The sequence below is a fragment of the Pristis pectinata genome, chromosome 10 (assembly GCF_009764475.1).
Source record: "Pristis pectinata isolate sPriPec2 chromosome 10, sPriPec2.1.pri, whole genome shotgun sequence".
Lineage (NCBI taxonomy): Eukaryota > Metazoa > Chordata > Chondrichthyes > Rhinopristiformes > Pristidae > Pristis > Pristis pectinata.
The window spans coordinates 60,406,699-60,423,219 of NC_067414.1; the positions used below are offsets into that span (position 1 = coordinate 60,406,699).

A 16,521-nucleotide genomic window follows, 5' to 3' on the forward strand; every position below is an offset into this window, starting at 1 on the left:
AAGCCCTCCTATTCTTATCTGTGGGTTGTGAGCAGCTGAGTACTTAGCTGTATATTGTTGTGCTAAGCAGCTAAGGTGCTGTGTGTCTTGTAGATTGCACATGCTCATTGAAGAATCTGCACGTAATTGTGCGATTGCTGTTTGGTCCTCTGTTATTGCAGTAGCATGTGATATCATGGTATTCATACATGAAACAAACTTGTTCAATCTCGCTCTGCAAGCATTTGAAATGCATTTGGAGTGCAATTTTTGCTGCTGCTCCTGAAGGATCCTGTTTTTTTTGATAGTCCTTGATGTACACCAGCTGCAGGAACAGAGCTGGCATTGTTGTGTGCCCTTGGGCACAGGATTCCCACTGCTGCATCATTTACTGATGCTCATATTGATGATATTCTCGTCACGTGTGAAAATCCAATCATTTTTCTTCGTGGACTCACCAAAGTATGAGTACCCCAGCTGGTGGGAGGTATGAGTCATATAATGCTGCATCCTCACAATGAGTGACCTCTTCAGAAGCGAAGCTATGCATCCTGCCCTTGGGTGAAATCTCTGAAATTTAAAGTTGTGAATTAGAAATGTCAAGTTAATCATGTTTAAGATGAATATCAAAATAGTGTGTAATGTGACAAGAGACAGGGAAGGTCTCAGTCCCTTGGTCAGAAGAGATTATAGTCAGATTGAGGGCGCACTTGTGGAAGCAAAACAAACTACTTAACAATTAAGGCCATATGTAATTATTACAGCAAATTGTAACTAGAGATAAAGCTTTTATTTAAAACATTCCTATAATTATCTTAGAGTCTGACTGCAAAGCCTGTGGATCGTGCCCCATATGCAGGTGATGTGGCAGTAGTACTTAATATAAAAAAGGAGATGCCACCTCATTCAGAACATCAGTCTCGCATCACAACACGCCACAGTGGAGTGAGGGATTTGCATGAATCCAGTTTCAGCTTGTCAGGTAAGACTTCACCATATCTTAGATTTAACAAATGTTTGAATTTTATCTGTAGGTAACTGGCGCTTTATGCCTTTTCAAAGTGTTTCTGATTGCTGACAACATTTAACATGGTGAGAAATCAGAAGCAATGGCTGTGATTTATTTCATCGGGAAATATCAGTGCTCCACTTTCATAATGGAGTGGGAAAGGTTGATTAAAGTTATCATTGTGAAGCATTAACTCTGTTTCTCTCTCCACAAATGATGCCTCACCTGCTGGATATTTAGAGCATTTTTCTGTTTTACTCAAATCTCCATAGATAATATTTTGAAATTTTTTTGGAGCAATTGAATTGCTTCTGCTTTAGAATATTGATCACTCTGGAAGTTGTTATTTTGTTAATATTATCTTGTCAGCATAATGATGATTTCCCTTAAATTAATTACATTGTAATCATCTTTGACTAACTTTATCACTATTCTATCTGTGGAGTGTGATTCCATGGATAATGGGAGCCTCTTATTTTTACATGATTCAATGTTGTATTGTTGTGTTTCTGTATTAAGATTTTGTGGGACAACATGTTAATATCTGCATTTTGCATTTTATTGGCAAAGGAAATTTTATATACATATTTGTTCTGTTTTTTGCAGGATCCCAAGTTGATGATCACCTGCCAAAGCGCCCTGTATCCAGAGTTCTGGCTCCGCCTGGTGGTCATTCTAATGGCATTTGGTAAAAGAGTAGCATGCTCCCAACTGAAACCTTCAGTTGAAAACACGAGTATAAATGAATAAACTCACCACACACTGAAGATAACTACAACAGCCTCAGCAACACAGTGTTGATATCAAAGGAATGAACAAACATGCAACTTTTTGGTTATTTTAAGACTTTTGCAAGATGTGGGAGGATATTAGATCAACACAGCAGGAACTTGGTCAGATCTGGAAATTGACTAACAATACAATTCACAGATCCATTACTATTGACCGTATGTTAGGCTTTGCTGCTGTGTGCAGAAAGCCCATAATTCTGCCATAATAAATTGTGCACAAGTGAAATGTAGTATGTGCATGTTGCAGTCTGACTTCATATACTGGAAAAGTTCCTTAATTCTTTACCTTCAAAAAATTTTGAATACTTTAAAAGCAATATTTTAAAGTGTATTAATATTTAATGCCTCTACATAAATTGTAATGTGATTTAAGTTGGTGCACATGAGGATTTTAATACCAATGTTTTATGCTGCTCTCAATATGAAATTGTCATTTTGTAAACTGATAATTGCTTTTACGTATGTAGACTTTGGGCAGTTTCACTGTTCATAATCTTGGAAAAACTGGAAGAAAAGTTGAAAATGTTACAGTGAGTTGCTAATTGTTATTACGTATACTGTATGCTGCTTATTAGTTGTTTGGTTGTCACTGCTTGGTTTATTTGGAATGAGTACTATGGTTTTTTTTAAAGAAAACCTTTATTGAAGTATTTTAGCCTTTTGAGAAAATAGAAGTATAATAACTTAATTTTCTTTTTCCACAATTGGCAAGTTTATATTTTTTGTGGATTTTGTTATGTAATGTTCAAGGATTTGTGTTTTTCATATTATGAAAGCATAATCCAACAAGAAATTTGGGAGGAATATCTTTACTTGGTGTGAAAACCTGAAATTTATTATCACACAGATGCACTTGAGGGGAAACATATGAGGGAGAATATGGATAGCAGCATATGTTGATGGGGTGAAATGAAGTGAGGTTGGAGAAGATTTATCTGAAACGTAAACATCAGCTTAAACCTAATGTTCTGTTTCTGTGCTGGAAAATTCCATGTAACCAAGCCATCTGTGTGGCCTCCAAATCTTCTGATTTTACTGTGCACAAATTCTTGAGCAATGATGGTTGGTCTTTGATCTTCTTTGGTTGTAGTATTTATTTACAATGATCATATGACATAATGAAACAAGGAGTTTCTCCAGTCATTCCACAACCCCAGTAGCATACAAAATTATGTAATTTTATTATTTTTAATGTCTTGGAAATTATTAAATTTGACTATCTAAAAATAACTTGATAATTGGTTATTTCAAGAAATATGAAATTACTGAAATCCTTTTATCTAAAGTTTTCTTAAAAAGTGGTGCTCTTCCTACATCCAAACACATCTATTAAATTTAGTCTGTTATAATTAAATGATGCAGATCTGCTGGATAGGTGCAGTGTTGGCCTCAGCTATTAAAAGTGCAGTCTAACTGGACTGCACAAATTAATGTGATCACTCATTTTAAGGCAAACAAATATTTAATAATTAAACCTTTTTTCTTATGGAAGGAGCAGATTTTTATATAATTTCACAAATATAGTTAAAGATGGTGCGCTGTTAAAATAGTTGTTGCAGTTAGTAGGCATTTATAACATTAAAAAGATTTTACTTTGACATTCTTCTCATCAGTCTATTTCCCTATTATGTTTCCAAGACTGCATGCAGTAGAGTTGATAAAAGGATCTACAGAAGAAATTATTAATTCCAAACAGAATTCTGAGTTTAAGCTCAGTTGTATTTGATTCTTTTTTAATGTATTTTACAGTATTTAAGGCAATCTGCTATATCTATCTTCAAGTGAACTATGTTTCTGTTTCAGGTATGTTTTGAATTTAGATTATTCTCCTCTTTCCAGGATGTGGTGCTGCAGCCAGATTGCTAAGTAAATCAGTCACATTAATGGAAAGTTGTTGAAACAAGCTAAAAATTGGGAAAAATAACTTGTGCCATAAAACTTGTTTTGAGTTGATTTATGATTATAGTTGTGCATTGCTGAAAGCCATTGCTTGGTTGAAATATTTCAAAAATCTGCATATAATTTTTAAAACTGTTATAATTGAAATACTTTTTTAGATTCCCCCCTGACTTCTGACTAAGTAAGGATTGTGGCAAATGACTGAGGTGTTATCAATACTGTGTGTTGCTAGGTTTTTAGATGAAAAGGTCATTTTAATTTTTTTAACAAAATTTAAGATCTTTATTTCGTAAGGTACAACTTTATAATTTAATCAAAACCTCAGATGATGACTTGCCCCCTGAGGGACTATATGCTTTACTGAAATCCCATGTTGTTTATTTTTCATTATTGTAATACAATGTATTTTCCAAAGCTGAACAGAATCATTGTAAAGTAATTTGGTCAGAAACATGACTACTGCAACAATTGTTAGCAAGACTTTTTGTGTGATTTATGAATGAATTAGGCTTTAATGTCCAGAATCAACTTTTGTTAGCTAGTGAAGTCTTGGTATATTGTGGGGAAGAGGGAATTAGGCATATAGCGAGGTCTGTGAATGTGTTGTCTGTAATGAGCGCTGATAATTACCATAAGATTTTGTCAACATTGCTGAAATTTGCCATTATTTAAATAGACTGTTAAAAAGAATAATATGATCTTAAATTGAGGCTGCTTAATATTTCATTTGTACCATTGAAAATTGTCACGGAGCTGATGATCATAGCCTTAATATGCTACTGTATATGGACACTGCATGTGTTGTGCATGTTGTACCCACTGTTGGGGAAGTTTCATGCAGGCTTTGCTGCCAATTTGTAATCGATGTTTGTCATAGGAGAAGAAAGAGAAACTGTTATGCCTGCTTTACTTCAAGCATAAAGTGGCATTTTTCACTATGGAACGTTCAAAAGAAGTTAACAACATCAAAAGTGCAAGATTTGTACTTTGTTTTGAAAATAGAATTGTTCATGAAGAGATACAGGGGCAGAAGACACCATTAAGACCAGTTTCTTGGAGTTATAAGACAACATGATATCAGCTAAGTCCCGCACAGTCGTTTTTAATCGAATGTGTATAGAATTTCTGTATTTCTCCAACTCCATTGAAATTTTCAAATAGTACTGATTTCTAGCAAATTAATTCAGTCATTTAAACTGAAGACAAAATTCAAGCTGCCTTTTATTTTTGAAAAAGAAACAAAAATATTTGCCTTTTATGTGTTTGAATTTTTTTTCATATATATGATCATGCTCTGCCATATATTTTGTCAACTTACCAGGCATCTTTGTATTGACCTGGTTGCACCAATTTTAGTTTTTGAGGAAATTACTTGGAATAGACATGACAGTTTTCTAAGGGCACTGAAGAAAATTAGAACAGGAGAATAGCTGTAAATTTTTATTAACCTTGTGACTTCTAACTAGAAAAACACATGGGAAATGTTTTTTTTGAATGAATTAAAAAGCTGTTCAATAAATAGAACCCACATCCAATTAAGATACTATCCTAATGTCATTATCTGATTTAGAAATAACAAAGCAATATAATTCAGTGGAACCTCCAACAAGCCTTAAGATTAGCAGGGTCATTTTTACCTAACCACTGTGGTGGTTCCAGTTAAGGGCACCAAGCTTTCCTATTAATCTTCTAAAATGAAATACAGCTTTAAGAATTGATATGGATGGCCATGAAATTTATGAAATAGGACATTGGGCTTTGTGCTTAATCCACATCCATTTGTACTGTAGCTTCGACATCAGTTTGAAATGTTTCCTGAAGGTGAAATTGTTTTGTTTTTAAAGAGAAATAGTCAGCTACTCTGTGGAGGTTAGCCTGAAACTGTGTGGGTAACCTGCATACACCTGTAAGATGAGTTTTTAAAGGGTGTTCATGATTAAGCCTACTTTACACATTTTAAACGTATGTACAAACAATGCAAATGTAAATAGAATATGGGTACACTTGTTACTGTCTTTCTGGATATTTAAAATATAGCATAGGTAAACTTCTCCGTAACAAGAGTCAAAGGTCCTTTCCTGAATCGAAGAATCAGAGTTCCAACCAAGTACTTTCTAGCTGGAATCCACAATGTAGCTGTAAGCTGAAGACTATTAAGGTACAGCATCTGTCTAATTTATAGTCATTTGTGTCACTGCAAAATTAGTCTTTTTAAGGAGTTATTCCTCCGGGTATTTATTATCCCTTGATCTTCAGCTGAAGTGGAAAAGGGGCAGTTAGCTTAGAAACAGCTGCATTAATGTGCATGAAAAGTTGATGCCTATTTCTTTTTTTTTAAATGAAGCTTTTAATCCAATTTTTCCCTCAGATGTGCTTTTTTCTCCCCCACACTAATTAAGGGCTATTTATATGGCATTGGTCTCTTGGTGATTTATTGAGAATTATCTGTTTGGTGCTTCCTGCCTTTGAATGATTCTTTACCACTATGTGGGACTTTCTATACAAATGTTATTTCTTAAAAATATGACAGCAAGACTCTGTTTTATTTTTTTTTGCTAACTTCCAGGGCTATTTTACAATTACTTTTGGTTAACAATACCATGCCGTGTTGATCCACGAAATGGTCACATGCTGTCATCCCTGTGATTGCATGCTGTTTTTTTTATGTGTTATTTATTCCCATTGCAGTTATTGAATACAAAACATTAAGTGAGCCTTTTGTATCAACATTCATTTTGAATGTCTGATTTGAAACTTAGGATGCAGACTAGTCATTACCTAATATGAAGAGGGAAGTTCTTCCATTTTGCAACACAGTTCTGAACACAATGACAGAATCACCTCTGCCTTCTGGGGTAGAGAATTCCAAGGATTTGCTACCCTTTTAAGTAAAGAAATTTCTCCTTTTAAATCCTAAACGGCCTGCCCATTATTTTGAGACTGACCTTTTATTCTAGGCTCCTCAGGCAGATGAAACATCCTCCCCTCCCCACCCCACCCCCCCATCTTTCCATTCCACCCCTTAAAGAATTTTGAATTTTTTAATGAGATCTCATCTCATACTTTTAAACTCCATGGAACCTAGTTCTAACCTATTCAACCTGTCCTCACATTGCAGACCTGCCATCCTGGAACTGGTTTGGTGAATCTTTGCTGCACTCCCTCTAAAGCGTGAATATCCTTTTAATTTATAAAAAGACCAAAGCTGTGCACAATATTCCAAATGTTGACTCACCAAGGTATGATGTTATTGCAGGAAGAAATCTTTACTCTTGTATTCAAATCCTCTTACAATAAAGGCTAGCATTTGCCTTCCTAATTGCCTGCTGCACACATACGTTATCCTTGAGTGAATTGAGTCCCAGGACCCTTTTAACATCATTCCCAACCTCTCACCATTTCGAGAAAATATTCATTGTTTTTTCTACTGAAGTGAATAACATACTGTATTTGTCATTGTGTTCCAACGTAACTCTAATCTGTCATAATTTTCATAAATTTACAGTGCACCCATTTAAAGTCAAGCTGTCTTCTCTGTAACTTCCTTGAGATGAGGCTCAACATTCCAAGAGCCGTTTTGATTATTGTTTGTACTTATGCACTTTTTAATAGCAATTTATGTGTATGGATTTCTAAATCCCTTTGCTCTTCTGCAGCAACTATCCCTCCCTGTTGAGACCTAAAATGGCAAATTCTGTTTCAGAAGAAGGCTGTTTCAAGGACAGCAAATTTGAAAAAGTGCTGCCACTTGTCCTGTTATAAGAAAAAAACAATTTAAAGAAACTCTTTCTGTTAGAATTGATTTTTTTTTCCCCTCAGAATCTAGGCTGAGCACAGGCAAGTGAAAGGAGTAAGAGCAGAGACTTTATGGTATTTCTCCCAACATTCCAGCAGTAGTGGTGGAGGCCTGAGAACAAGTTGGTTTTGAGATTGGAGCAATAGCATACACCAAGAGAAAAAGTGAGAAGGATAAGTTTTGGAATAATATACTTTCATTCATTCTGGTTAATTAGATTTGGGAAAAAAAAACACATGCTAAAGTTTTGATATTTACCTAAGGGCTTTGAGTTATGCTCATTGCTATGAAATTATACGCTTGAGTCATGAGTTCTTGCAATTCATTTATGCTATAAGGTGTGTGTTTTTTTTTCCTCTCTCCCAATTTGGAAGTAATTCTGTCTTGCCCCATTTTCATTCTCTCTCCATTTCCTATCCTCCCAATCACCAAACCCTATTGCATCTTTCTTCCCTGAGCCCCAGTCTATGCTTCCATTTACATCTTGGTCATCCACTCTTTCCTCACCTTAAGGATTAAGGCTTTGAGCTTTCTGTTTAAGAGGAATTCTTAAAAATTCAGAAATTTCACGTAGATTTTACTATAAACTCTCTCCTGAAATAGAAAAAGGTTTTCTTGTTGTATCCTTTTAACATTCTTCATATTTGTCACTATATATAAAAAAAATTAACAGTTAAATCTTTATCATGGCTTTTAGAAAGTCTATTTTAAATTAATTTTGAACTGTAAATAGTCTTTTGCCTTTCCTAAAACCCCACTTTAATATATTCGGTGAACTGCCTCATTCCAGTGTAGCATAACACTGTTGCATGATTTATGTTTTGCACTACACAACACACTGCAATTTTTGAAATTCATGTACAACTGCTCAAAATTAACAACTCCTAATTTGGATATTATGAGGGGTTGGGTAGGAAGAATCTGTTCTCAGCCATACAGTTGTATGCAATACAATTCACTTCTAGGAAGACTAGAAATGTTGATTGTGTGAACTTGTTGACTTTGGATACAACCTCTCGCTTCAGGAAGCAGAAGTTTAAATTGAAGATAGCCATTTGACTCACTGACTCTGTTTTTGCTCGTCACAAAAATGATTTGAAGTAATCCAGTTACCTTCCTTCAGCTTTGTATCTCCTTTGCTATTCTTTATATTCACCATGTAAAATATGCAGTAATCTGTCCAAGCCATTTCCTGCAGCAAAACATTTGTGTTCCAAAACTACTTTGATAAACACATCTCTCCTCTATCTCTCTGCTAATTCTAAATTAATGACTTAACTTTCATTGCCCAACCTGTGAAGGTAGTTTCCTCCTTCACCCTGTCAGACTCTTACCAAATCTTTCTTCAATCTGTTCTCCAGTGAAAATTACTTCAATATCTTAGACTTTTTGCTCAAATACTGCATTCAACTACAGCTTGCCAGTTTGCATTTAGTTGAGGACTAGAAATTGTAACACTGTAGTAACAACTACTAACATGCACAAATTAATCTGTAGTGCATTATAGTTAGAATCGTACAAAGAATCAGTTTTAAAAGCAACCTTGTTTCAAGCCATCTGTTGTAACACAATCAGATATCTGTTTAAAGGCCATATTTAATTGTTAAGAGTATAGAATTTATTTGGTCTGCTCAGGAATTAGAAATGGTGCTAATATAATTCATAGTTATAATGGTAAATCTAATCATGAAATGGTATGAAGATGCTAAAGCAAAGAGGAAGCCACATACCAAAAGTGATTTTCATGTAACTGCCTCTTTTTCTGGCAAATGCTTTTTTGAGTGCAGTCCTTTTAACTCTTATTCTAAACTATTGTTTAGAACTTTCTGGATGAGAGTTGCTTTATTCGAAACATGACACTACTTGTATACCTGGTGCTAATAAGAACATGTAAATAAAAAATATTTGGTATAATTTGATAATTACAACAACTGACATCAAAACAGCCTTTAATTTTTACAAAGTGATTTTTTTTGTTTCATTCAGTCTCACTGTCTTGCTAAAATGACATCACCATGAAATTTTAATTTTAGAGCTACATTTAACACTTCAAGGTGAAGTGCTTCAACCATAAGCATGCAAAAATAGGGCAATTTGTGGGTATTCTGACTTTACATTCTAATTTCATAATGGCCTAGTTTGTAGAAAGTCTCTGGATCCAAAACCTTCCATTTAGTATAATTGTGATTTACATCCTAAAAGATGGTAAATTAGAGGAACATCCTCTCTTGTGTTGAAGCAGGTCCTCTCTATATATATTTTTTTCCAATATATTAGTAAAACTGAATTATAGCCTAATTTATGTTCTGAAGTTTGTCATTTTTTAAAATTATTTCTGAATATGTTGAGCACTGAAATAGATGTAAGAATGTAGTCTAAAACAAATGAAGATGAAAAGTAGTTTCAGTTTTCATTGTAAATGTCACCTAATATACTATTGAATGAAAAGTTTTGTTCCAGTGACAGCCCAGCTATAATGGTTATAATGTGAACATAAGATGCAGGAATTGGCCACCTGGTCCCTGTAGACTGCTCTGCCATTCAGTATGATTGTACCTGATACAATTTTGACCTCAATACCACTTCTCTGCTCTCTGCCATATCCTTTGACTCCCTTGTGGGTCAAATATCTGTCAGTTATTTCCTTGAATACATTCAATGACTGCCTCAACAACTGAGGTGGAGAATTCCAAAGAGTTATGACTCTGAGAGAAGAAATTCTTCCTCAACTTTGTCATAAATGGACACCCTCATTCTGAATCTCTACCCCTTTATTTCTAGCCGTGTCTAAGCATCCACCTTTAAGTTCCCCATTTATAATCTTCTGTTTCAGTGAGATGACATTTCATTCTTCTGTACTCCAATGAATATTGGCTTAACTTGTTCATTCACTCTTCATACATCAAGCTCTACATCCCAGTATTAAGCTTAGTGAACTTTCTCTGCTTTGCTTCTGATACAAGCATATCCTTTCTTAAATATGGAGACCAGAACTGTATACACTAGTCTATAGATGGTTCTCATCAGCCCAGTGGGATTGCATCAAATTTCCCTAATTTCGTTCTCCATACCCCTTGTAATGAAGACCAACATTCTATTAACCTTCCTAATTAGTTGCACCCACCTGCCAACTCTTTGTATGTCACACTCTTGGACATCTGACTCTATTGTATCACTTCATTTTGTAGTCTCGCTCTAACCAATAATTTGCTTTTGCATTTTTCCTTCCAAAATGCAAAACCTCATTTTCCCACTTTATATTCCATTTACCAACTTTTTGTCCATTCAGTTAACCAGAAATTAATGCAAATTGTTTGGATTTTTTTTAACTCTGTACAATGGATTTGGCATTGATGTTTAGTCAATTTTAGTGTCTAAATTAATATTCATTATTGCTTGCTTTAATCTTTTTCATCCTTGGAAATTTACAGTGACAACAAAATAAAATGTTAGCTCTGCATTACAAGCTTAACAACTTTAAGCAAATATTATGAGCTATAGTGTATCACAGAATGAATGCTACTTTAGATTTTCAGTAGGAGCCAAATGTGTTTTTGGTATGGTGTTTTCCCCTTTTATAATCAGTTTATTTATTTTCAAATGAACTAAACCAACCCTTTGCTGCTGTGCTTTAAAAATGCACTATTCCCAATGTTTCAATCAGTGGTCTCCCATAGCTACAGCTGTATTTCAGTCATGTTGGACTTTAGGAGCCAGATTATTTAAACCGTGTATTGTTTGAGTGAATTGCTGTTCCTTTGGTTCCATTGAAGAAAACATGGAAAGGTGTACTCAACTCTAGGATTTTGTTGAGTGATGAAAAATGAGATGTGCAGATTTGCATTTTTGTATTGTAGTGCTGTGGAGAATTATGCCTTTGGCATTCTGTAGTTTGTTTAGAAAACTAAAATATTACTGTCAGTGTTGGAAAAGGAAACATTTTGATTTGGAAAAATATTTAAGAAAAACAAACTGTCCATTTTATTATCATTTTACTTGTGATAACTAAGCTACTTTATGGTTATTTCATTGTATTTGTGTGTGTGTATACATATAAGGTTTGTGACAATTTATGCAAAACAGTATTAAACTTGTTTTGGAGTGCATGTTAGTTTACATGTGTGTCTGATTTCTTTATACTGCAAAATAATGTGCAAGTAGTATATTTATGTTTTGACATGTTGGTCATCATTAAAACAAGATATTTTCACTTCAATATAAATTATTTCTTACACTGCAGTGTAAGCTTCAAAGCAGGCTTTAAAAGTATGAGATTCAAATACCAATCAAATGTGGTTTGGTGATGTTGTAATAACGCTGACACACATCAGGATTTAATTTGCTGCCAATGATTTTTATCTTGCACTCCACAATAAACATCAATGAGGTCCACTTTGTTTCCTTTGCACCATTTTCAGTAAACAGTTGTCCACACAATTTCCTTTTCAGACCAATGTTACCTGATATGCTGTTTGCTCCTTCCTTTGAATATCATTCTTCTCAAAGATTGAACCCCAGATTTCTGCAAATTTGCACCCCAATTCCAACCCCTTCAACTTAGTTTTGTCTATCACAATTCCTATTTTTATGCTTTTGAATTTTTCTGCTTCCTGCAACAGCAAAGCACTAAGATTCATTTTTCTCATATTGATACTGTTGCCCCCTGCCTCTTAAGGAGGTCAACTGATGTGGCAGACAAACCAAAGTTTAGTACAACTACATCTTTGTTAATACTCAGATCACTTATATATATATATATATATATATATAGGCATTCAATTATTCCTTGCATGATCGTATGTGGGGGAATTCCTATCTCGCTCATCTGACTGAGGTTTTTTTTGAGGACGTACCAAGGAAATTGATGAAAGCAGAGTGGTAGATGTCTATATGGACTTTAGTAAGGCACTTGATAAGGTCTGCATGAAAGGCTGGTCAGGAAGGTAAGGCACATGGGATTCAAGGCAAGCTGACTAATTGGATCCAAAATTGGCTTGGTTTTAAGACAATAGTGATGAAAGGATGTCTTTCTGATTGGAATTCTCTCTAGTAGAGTACCATAGGGATTGGTGCTGGGAGCTTTGCTCTTTGTAATATATTTTAATGATTTGGATGTGAATGTGGGATGTATGCTTAGTAAGTTTGTGGGTGATATGAAAATTGGTGGTGTTGGTGAAGAAGGTTGTCTAAAGAACACAGCAGGTTATAGATCAGTTGGAAATTTGGGTGAAGTGCTGGCAGATGGAAATTAATCCCAAATACAGGGTGATGCATTTTGGGAAGTCAACAAATGGTAGGGCACTAAGGAATGTTGATGAACAGAGAGACCTTGGGGTTCAAGTCCATAGTTCCCTGAAAGTGGCAACACAGATGGATAGAGTACTTGTCACAAACCAGCAACAAAAGAAACACACTGTGCATGATTCAGTGTTAAAAACTATTTTATTAATCACTACTTATGATAATACGTAAAATAAAAGTAAAAATGTTAGTATGTTAGAATTCAAGAATGTTAAACCTCGAACGTTAACCCCAAACCTAAACTCTTCGTGTGTGTGTGTGTGACAAAGTCCAAAACTTCCAGTTCCGGAATGGTTCTTAAAGTTCAGTTCCGCAAGCCATAAGGTGAAACATGAGCAAGGGCTTCTTCAACAACCACCGTTGTCTGAAGATAAGATGTAGATGTAGAAAAACATAGAGAGAGTACATACGAAACCCAAATGTTCCACGATGAAACCCAAACGACACTTCAGTGTTTACTCGGTAGTGACTTCCTCACCCCGAAAAGCATCCGAACCGTGGTCGTCCACACACAAATACCTGTTTCCTTCTACAGGTCAGCAACAAAGTGAACTCCACCGGATTACTTCCAACTTCCATACATGGATTTCAGTGGCAAACACAGTTATTGTTTCTCACCCATCGATAGAGAAAACAAGCAGGCTGGTGTCTCTCTCCCTTCTCTCTCTCTCTTCTTCTTCTTCAACAACGTCATTACGTCCTTTATCTTCTATTGACGTAAGCACGCCCCACACACACATACACACACACTCTCTATCTTAAAGGGACTTTCACTGAGTCCGTAACACCTCCCACCTAAAAAAAAATTTTCCCAAGAAAATTTTAACCGCGCATACAGTTAGTAATGTTAATAATTATCATGCTACACAACTACAGACTATCAGATTAGTACAGATACATGTTTCCCATTTAACATCGAGAAAGACAATCAGCAATCACATTATCTTTGCCTTTAATGTGAGTTATCATGAGTTCAAACTCTTGCAAAATTAAACTCCAGTTTAACAGCCTTCTGTTCTTGTTTTTGACTCGGCTCAGAAACACCAATGGGTTATGATCTGTATACACAGTCAATGGTTTCTGAGCGGTGCAAACATATACACTGAAATGTTGCAAGGCTAAAACAAGCGACAGTAATTCTTTCTCTATGGTGGAATAATTATTTTGATGCTCATTAAATTTCTTTGAAAAGTAAGCTACAGGATGGTCAATATCATCAAGGTCACCCTTCTGCAACAACACAGCTCCTGCAGCTTCATCACTGGCATCTACTGCTAATGAAAATGGCTTTTCAAAGTCAGGTGTTCTGAGCACAGGATGGTAGCATAAAATGGCTTTCAGCTTCTCAAATGCTTCTTGACAAGAATCTGTCCAAACAAACTTTACTCCCTTCTTCTGAAGATTAGTTAGGGGAAGAGCAATATCAGCAAAATTTTTACAAAATTTTCGATAATATCCAACCATTCCCAAAAATCTTCTAACAGTCCTCGTACCTGTGGGAATAGGGAACTCAGATATTGCTTGAACTTTTGCCTGAACAGGAGCTTGCTTGCCTTGACCTACAACATAACCAAGATACGTCACAGTGGCATGGCCAAATTCACTTTTAGCCAAGTTAACTGTAAGGTTAGCCTTGGAAAGTCTTTCAAACAACCTTTCTAACGCAGAGATGTGATCTTCCCAAGTATCATTCCCAGTCACTAAGTCGTCAATGTAGGCATTTGTATGTTTTAACCCATGAATCACTGAATTAATCATTCTTTGAAATGTTGCCGGAGCATTTTTCATTCCAAATGGCAAAACATTGTATTCATACAATCCAGAAGGGGTTACAAAGGCTGAAATCTCCCTTCCTCTATCTGTTAATGGAACACACCAGTACCCTTTTAATAGGTCAATCTTTGTAAGAAATTTTGCCTTTCCCACTCTATCTATGCAATCATCCACTCTAGGAATAGGGTAAGCATCTGACTTTGTTACAGCATTCACTTTCCTGTAATCTGTGCAAAATCTAACAGTTCCATCAGGTTTAGGTACAATAACACAGGGCGAACTCCAATTTGAACTAGAATGTCTAATAATATCATTTTCCAACATGTATTTTATTTCCTGATCAACAAGTTTACTTTTTTCCACATTCATTCGATATGGGTGTTGTTTGATTGGTTTTGCATCCCCAACATCAACATCATGGGTAATTATCGATGTTCTGTTTGGAACATCTGGGAACAGATTTTTAAATTTTAAAATTAATTCTCTCATCTGTTGTTTTTGTGAAACTTGTAAATGGTCCAACTTCGTTTCAAGGTTCTCCAGGATATTTTGGTTTTTCAGTTTCGATGGAACAATATTTGGTCTAAATTGGCCTTCCTCAACATCAACATCAGGCATTCTAGAAACAACCTTTACACCATCCACCAAGGCCACAACTGAATCCCTCTCATAATAAGGTTTTAGCATGTTTACATGACAGAGTTGTGTTTTCTTGCGTCTATCTGGTGTTTTGATTATATATGTTAGATCAGTCACTCGAGATTCAATAACATAGGGTCCAGAAAAACGAGCTTGCAAGGGATTATTTTGGCTAGGGAAAAATACCAATACCTTTTGCCCCACTGCGAATGTCCTAGGCCGAGCACGTCTATCAAAATATGTCTTCATTCTTATCTGGCTTGTTTTCAGATTCTCTCTCGCTAGCTGGCAGACTCTCTCCAACCGAGTTTTAAATTTTTGGACATAGTCCAACAGACTCAAGTGAACTTCCTCATTAACCCATTGCTCTCTTAACAACTCCAAAGGTCCTCTCACCCTATGTCCAAACACAAGCTCAAACGGACTAAATCCGATTGACTCCTGGATCGATTCTCTAACGGCAAACAAAAGTAAATGGATACCTTCGTCCCAATCCTTGGTGTTTTCAAAGCAATAAGTCTTCAGCATATTTTTGAGAGTAGAATAAAATCTCTCCAGAGCTCCTTGAGATTCTGGGTGATATGCAGGTGATACAATCTGCTTTGCTCCCAGCTCATAGACTATTTGTTGAAAAATTTTTGACATAAAATTACTACCTTGATCAGATTGGATTTCTTTTGGCAAACCAAACAAGGTAAAAAATTTTACAAGAGCCTTTGACACCGTCTTGGCCTTAATATTTCTAAGGGGTATTGCTTCTGGAAATCTAGAAGTGGCACACATGATGGTTAACAAATACTGATTTCCAGTCTTAGACTTTGGTAAGGGGCCAACACAGTCCACAATCACCTTCGAAAAGGGTTCACCAAAAGCAGGAATTGGTTTCAAAGGAGCCACAGGGGGTTTTTGATTTGGTTTACCTACCATCTGACATGTGTGGCAGGTTCGACAAAACATCACCACATCTTTTCTCAAACCAGGCCAATAGAATTGTTTCAAGATCTTCCCTACAGTTTTATTCACACCAAAATGACCACCCAAAGGCATACTATGGGCCAGGTTTAAAATCTCATCCCTATAAACTTTTGGAACAACAACCTGATGAATAACTTCCCATTCCTCAGTAACAGGAACATGAGGAGGTCTCCATTTCCTCATTAACACTCCATTTTTGACATAGTATCCAGTTGGCACCTTTTCAATCTCCTCACATGAGAGTGCTTTTTCTTTCAATTCTGTCAATTCAGGGTCCTTTGTCTGTTCCACCATAAAATCCTTCCTCGACAAAGACAAATCTTTAAATTCAGGCTCACTATAAGGATGTTGATCCTCCA

The 16,521-nt window shown here is 35.7% G+C and overlaps 1 protein-coding gene across 1 annotated transcript in view; it reads left to right on the forward strand.

Moving 5' to 3' along the window:
• Positions 1 to 11,580, forward strand: part of dpysl5b (dihydropyrimidinase like 5b) — a 60,767-nt gene extending 49,187 nt beyond the window's left edge. Inside the window, exons 11-12 of the mRNA XM_052024725.1 lie at positions 799 to 961; positions 1,595 to 11,580. Of these exons, the coding sequence (XP_051880685.1) occupies positions 799 to 961; positions 1,595 to 1,680 (249 nt within the window). The 3' untranslated portion in view covers positions 1,681 to 11,580. The remainder of the gene's footprint in view (positions 1 to 798; positions 962 to 1,594) is intronic.
• Positions 11,581 to 16,521: the final 4,941 nt, after the last annotated feature.